This window comes from Westerdykella ornata, assembly GCF_010094085.1.
Source record: "Westerdykella ornata strain CBS 379.55 unplaced genomic scaffold EI97scaffold_79, whole genome shotgun sequence".
NCBI lineage: Eukaryota > Fungi > Ascomycota > Dothideomycetes > Pleosporales > Sporormiaceae > Westerdykella > Westerdykella ornata.
Window position 1 is genome coordinate 1 of NW_022986929.1, and position 6,490 is coordinate 6,490.

Consider the following 6,490-nt stretch of genomic DNA (forward strand, 5'->3'; position numbering starts at 1 on the left):
AGCCTGCTACTCCTCCTTATTAAAGCTATAACAGCAAGTATAATCTAGGTTACTAAAACAAGCTATCTAAAAGGGCAGATAGAAGGGCAGATAGAAGAGCAAATACAACTACTTAAGGTACTAAATTATAGTATAGTTTTAGCTATTTTTATACCTATATTCTAGCTACTAAAATATAAAACTTTTACGATTGTAATGTAATACCTAGGAGCCCCTTTTTGCAAGCTTTTACATATTGTATTCTACCCTAAAATTTTATAAATAAGGGGCTAACAGTTACCTAATTAGGCCTCTGCAGAGATAGATAGAACTATACTATACAAGGATATATATAGGGCGACTGTAAGGATAATCCTTAGACTAAGATTTTAACGATATATATAGGAAATCGTACGGGGAGGACGAAATTTATTAGTTTAACGCATATATCCTAGCGTCGGAACATCCTTATCGCGCATAGTATACTGTACTGCGCCTTTTCACATCTGACTGAACAGACAGGGGGTCGCAGGGGTATATCTGACGCTGTAATTGGCCTGACAGCGCCTACTTCAGCCTTGAAACACCGTGCTCTAGTGCCGTAAACTAGACTGTAGCTAATTGAAATACTTGAGTTAGGTGATCTAACTCAGAGCAGCAGTACAAGGGGGTGTTCAGTCGGATGTGAGAGGGCGCAGTACGGCCCTATGAGGTTCTGGACTGACTCACCATCAAAAGGTCCCAGGCGGAAATGGAAAGATGGATGTGAAGATAGACTCTGTTCCGCATGGTTGAATCTCTACCTGAATCAATGTTTTTCGGTTTTGAAAAACATGTTGCTATAGAATCAAATAACACTTGTCAAAATACAGGTCTTCATCTGCGCGTCGGCCATCTCGCACTTCTCTCATCAAAATGGCAATTGAACCAAATCCCAGGTTCTGTATTGATTTTTCCCTCTCGCAACTAGAAGATTCAATGCTTTGGGCAATATATGTGCATGAAAAGTGGCAGATTGATCACCCAACATCACCGCGTTCTGGTGTGCGCGAGCCTCGGGAAACTGCATAACTCAACGAAGGTTTCGTTGAGGTCAAATTAAGATTTTATGCTAATGCAGGTATCACGATGGACCCACACGGTGAGTTGATTAGGAAAGCGCGCCTTGAAGGCAAGAGGTCGGACGACCTTCCCAGTAACTGCGCAGAACAAAAACAAAGGTACCTACCCATAACCACCAGAGTGTGCCGGAAACTGCTCTGTTTCATATTGCTTTGGAGCAACATTTGTTACAAACTTTCTCGGGATCCAATTCCTATAGTTAATGCTCTTATAGTGTTCCAGCTGGAGTCTGGAGCTTCGAAACCCCTCTGAACCTCGATATATTATAGGAATTACCTGCCGAACCCCAACACCTAGGACAGCGCGCCCATAAACGTACTAACACAAAACGCATGCATAGAGAACCAGAGGAAAAGGAAAGAGGTCTGCCCGTACGCTAACAGGAGTGGGAAAGGAAACTGATGTGAAGGAGACCCAGCCTTGTTGGACCGAGAGAGACATACACGGGAAAATAGGAAAGGGAATCAGACGGAAACTGTTGGGTGGGAACGAATTCATAATGCCCGCCACAAGAGCCCTATACCTGCTCCCACACACAGCTTTTCCATAGCCATGTATTACATCACACTCATAGGGCATGCGTACATGCATCAGGACGACTCCACAACAATTCCGCATTAAGCCTTCTTCGCCTTCGGCCCAGCCGTAGCCTTCTTGGTCGTCGCACTCGCCGTCTTCTCTTTCTTCTCACCATCAGCCTGTTCAAGAATCGCATTAGCAGCGGCACCAACACCCCCATTCTCCCCTCATAGTGCCAGGCCCACCTCTTAGGACCTATTCTGGCCCCAAAGAAGTCAACAGAACACACGTAGGAAATGATACACTCACCACCTTCCCCTCATCCCCCACCACCTCCCCAACCCCCTTATCCGCCTTCCCCTCCACCTTCTTCGCTACCTTCTTCAACTTCCCTTCCACTTTGCTCTCTTCCTTCTTCGTCTTCCCGTCAGCCTTCTTCACCTCTTTCTTCCCATCTTTCTTCCCAGCCTTCGCTCCCGGCTTCTCAACACGCCCACTCACGACCTTCAGATCCCGAGATTTCGACGTATTAGCCTTCGCCTTTGCCTTCACAGTCTTTGGCTTAGAAGTCTTCGTCTTCGCGGCTACAGGAGGCGCGGGGGCTGGGTCAGCGGGGAAGTTACGTGGGCGGGAGGACCCGGTTGCGGCGCGGGTTGTTGGCATGGTGGGCGGTTGATGTTGATGGAGGGTTAGATAGAGGAGATGGATTTGTTGTGGGGTCGGCGCTTTGAGGGCGCTGAAGTGTACTGATTCGTCGCCTTTGGTTCCTTTCTCGAAGCTGTTTTCCCCTCGTTCTGGAGTCGATGTTCGAGAGATATGGACACTCGTTGAATAGAAACTCCGCAAATGGAAACTACTAAGGCTGTTCCTATACGCTCGGAATGTTAGCCCCGTTCTCAGTTTCCTTTGGCCGTGGCGTATACTTGCGACGCCGTGCTCTCAGCTGCGAGCGAGCCGGCGGACGACACCAACCGGATACACTGACCGACAGCAACGCCGCCGACAGAGGATACGACGCGAAAAAGCCAGAAACGATAGAACGACTTTGGAAGAGAAGAACTGAACAAAAAGTACAATCGCCATAAACCACACCCAACTCCACAGCGTCGCCCCATCCGCGCAAGCGCCCACCCACCGGCCCCTCTTCAACCATAACAACCACATGCGCGCCGCACCACCCAACAGAAAAAAGAACAGCACTCACGTATCCCAAGCTCCACGCGATTGACTTGCAACTCCTCTCTCGTCGATAGACCGCGCGGTGGTGAAAAGCGACGGAAGTGATAGCTGTGGTGTTGAGGTTGACGTCGGTAGGCGAGGAGGAGAGGTTGGGGGAAACCGAAGGAGGGGGTGCAGCGATGGGACCTGACAACACAACAACAACAGTTCCCGCAGCTAGACTACCCCGGAGCTCAGGCACATGCGTGTCTGCGGCCGGCAAGTCTCAAGCGACGCGTTTCACGGCGAGGGCGGCGGGTGCGCGGCCAATCGCACAAGGTCTGGATTCGGAATCCTAGAGGCCTGGCCTTCGGCGCAATCGAGGGAGGCTTTCACCTCGCAGTAGTGAATGTGGCTAATCTTAGTATATTGGAATATCTGACGAGTATTTCCCGTGGTCATTACAGTCGTGGTCATTACATAGGTTTCGTAGCCCGGTCTTTGAATACAGGTGCGCCTACACTCCTTTCCCAGTTATGCTATTCCCAAATGACTTTTCGCCTTCCACACACCTTTTGCCTTCTTTTGAAACGCGCACAACACTGCCACTCTCCGCTGGAATAAGCACCCTTTAAAACAGTGCGCTTAGCGTACAAGCAACCAGATGACAGTCTTCTTCTTCTGTCTTCTTCGTCTACCAACGTCTGACGCATCGATGGTCCATGTTCGTCTGATAATGTGTCCAAGGGCTTTCCCTCATCCCACAAGGAACCTCCAACGGAGCGTTAGAGTATGATTACACTGAGCCGGCGCATTACGCTGCGGCATAAAGACAGATCTGTTTCTGCGTGGATTGACGGACGGTTGATGATTCCCCATGACGTTTCTCATCCTTTGAGAAAATCGGTCAACGGCGTTTCGTTCACGGCGACTTCTTCCCACCCCACACAATTGACTCCATGAGCGCATACGGCGACGAATCCAGCTCCAACCCCACCAGAGGGGACTGATTGAATGCGGGATCGTCCAGGTTGAACGCAGCATTCAACTCATCTGCCGTGAAGTTGGCAAGCGTGGGCGACGTCTGCGATCCAGAACCATCACTGGTTGCCTTTAGCACACCTGCGCGGGGGTTAGGGATACTGAGTAGTCTTTGCAAGGCCGCGACGGAGCGAGTGACGGGAGAGGAGAGCTCGGCTGGATCCACATTGGCCGTGATGTCGGTTAGGACCTGCACCAGGTTCTGGAGAAGAGAGCGTGCTCGTTCGTTGCGGAAGTGTTCACCGAGGATGCCGAGAAGGAGGGCGGAGCTAATGGAGCGGTGCATTGAGGACCAGGAGCGGTTTGCGAAAGGAGTCATGTTTTGCAGGCCAAGGAAGGCCTCCACCGTATTCGTGAGGCTGTCGATACACGTCTTCCGCAACGTCTTCGATAGATCGAGGTCCGCAGTACTAGGGCTGATTGCTGGTCGGCAGAGCTCCGACGTAATGTACGAGATGTGCAGGTAGAGAGCCCAGTGTTCCAACTGATCGCGCATCGACCGGCATCGCCTAGAGTCTTTTAGATAGTCTGCAGCGTCCGCCATGATCTCTTGGAGCTCGCTGCGGTGTTCCGAGATCCTCATTAAAGCATCGTGCGAATTCTGCGGCCGTTGTCGTTCGCGCACGATATCCAAGCCTACCTTGCAAAGGCGATACATGCTTTCCACATATGTTCTTGTGCCTGGAGCGGTGTGCGGACTGAATGGTACCGTGTGATCGATCGTGGTAGTCGATGAAGCGCGATCATACGAGATCGATAACAACGAGTCTTGCCAGAGCAATGCCCACCACACTTTGCTTCGTGTGATCTTGATGTGCAAAGGCGTTGATGGAGGGCACACTCTATGCAGACCGAGCGTCTGCGATAATCGAACTGTAAGGCCCATCAAGCTCCAAGCTACGCCTGCATTCATGTTGTTGGAGAGGACGTTTCCAATGATCAGCAGAGTTTGGATGGTCTCGAGCGTGGCATGCGAAAGGAAATTGGTGAAGCGCAGGCACTCGAAACTACAGCAGATGTAGACTTGCGAGGTCAACTCCCGTTCTTTCCTCCCTAGAGTCGAGCATTGGCAGCCCGACGCGAGAATCGCGAACAGCAACCCGATCCAGTGGAAATTCTTGCCATGAATGTGCTCTTCCGTGACCCCGCCACCAGCTTGAGAGCTCGCACGGTTTATGAGGAACAGCAAGAGATCAGACTCCATGGCCTCTATGTCTGCCACGGCCGGGTATACCGCATGTGCGGTCTCCTTGTAACAACGGAAGAAATTAAGGCATTCTGCATCGGTCGGTAGCGCGTTCGCCAATTCGTGGGCGCGCGCAATGGAACCATGTGGGAGTCCCCAGAGGTCAACAAAGGGGTAGGTTGCGCTCTCGTTATCCAGGCCGAAGATGGGAAGCATGCTCTTCTTGCCTAGCAAATCTGCTAGCCCCGGCCACTGTGAGTCACCACGACCCAGAGCCATAACCAGCGCTGGCACTGAACTGGGCCCAATGTGTATGGTCTGGCCGGTGAATTCATTGTGTGTATGGATCCCTTGAACTCGGACATGGCTCTGTTCGCTGTCAATCGGCGCAGGCGCAGCCAAGGGAGTATTGCCAGCGGTCGCAGGAGAGTATCCGTTGGTAGGCGGAGGAGGGTTGGGCGGAACTTCGGAGACGCTGCTGATCGAGTTCTTCAGCTCAGCCAAGGATTTCTCTGCAGTTTGCAGTTTGTCGCAGATTCGTTCCCAGTCCTATTCCATGTCAGCGGAGGTGATAAACAACATCGAAGACTCGTACTTCTCTTGGAAGCGTGACCGTGCCGCCATGGATATGTACTAAGCCATTGGAGAAGTCATTCCCATTGTGCCCAACATGGTGCATACTGAGCCGCTTTGCAGGCGGGTGCGTCTCAGAGGGCGGATGGTATGAGCATAATTCTGGGTGCTCGCGCACGACGCAAGTCTTGCATGGCACATTTTGGTCACACTTGACCTTTCTTTGGCGGCATGGGTAGCAAGCCTGGAGGTTGAGATATCAGTGTCCATTTCAAGAAGGTCTTGAGCAGTTCAGTATTCGCGCGCAGGGACATAGGCAGGCCATACTTTGTACTCGCGAGCTTTCCGTTTCCGCCGCAGGATCTCGTCAATATCAGCCCGCGGTGGAGGATCCACGAAGGTTGGACAGGCAGGCGTCTGCTGGGGCGGTTTGGACCCGTCTCCGTTCATGGCCGGGGAATTGTGGAATTACTGTGGAATTGGATATTTGCGGGGTCGGGAGAGATGGAGGAGAGAGTCGGAGAAGGTGGCTTTGGGTGTTGCCCCACTGCATGCGCCGAGCCGATGAATTGACGGCAGGGATCGATTGATGGGTGGATATGGGCGGCGTCTTGGCATTGACGTCGCCGCAGAACTGGTGAAGCTGAGCGCAGGTTGGCGGAAGGGAAACAATACTGTGGCAGATATCTACAGTGGAGCCAGGGGATGCACCAGTGACAAAATCATTCAAAGAATGCTTCATGGCACAGAGGGACGCGGAGCGTAGGTCGAGCTAATTGTCAATAGATACAAATAAATCCGAAAACTACACATCTTAATTAACGTGTTCCACCAACCAACGCCCAGCCCCACCCAACGCCCAGTTTCACGAAAACCCCACCAACTTCAAAAAATCCTATCTCCACCACCACA

General features: G+C 51.6%; 2 protein-coding genes across 2 annotated transcripts; both read right to left on the reverse strand.

The window, feature by feature from the left end:
• Positions 1-1,718: 1,718 nt before the first annotated feature.
• EI97DRAFT_463018 (uncharacterized protein) lies at positions 1,719-2,283 on the reverse strand (the record flags this gene model as incomplete). The annotated part of the gene is made up of 2 exons (XM_033801330.1): positions 1,719-1,799; positions 1,930-2,283. The coding sequence occupies 2 exons, from the start codon at positions 2,281-2,283 to the stop codon at positions 1,719-1,721; spliced, it is 435 nt and encodes a 144-aa protein (XP_033648768.1).
• A 1,417-nt stretch (positions 2,284-3,700) lies between these two features.
• Positions 3,701-6,028, reverse strand: EI97DRAFT_463019 (uncharacterized protein; the record flags this gene model as incomplete). Its single annotated transcript, XM_033801331.1, has 2 exons — positions 3,701-5,554; positions 5,906-6,028. 2 exons carry the CDS (start codon positions 6,026-6,028, stop codon positions 3,701-3,703), a joined length of 1,977 nt encoding a protein of 658 aa, XP_033648769.1.
• Between the last annotated feature and the right edge of the window lie 462 nt (positions 6,029-6,490).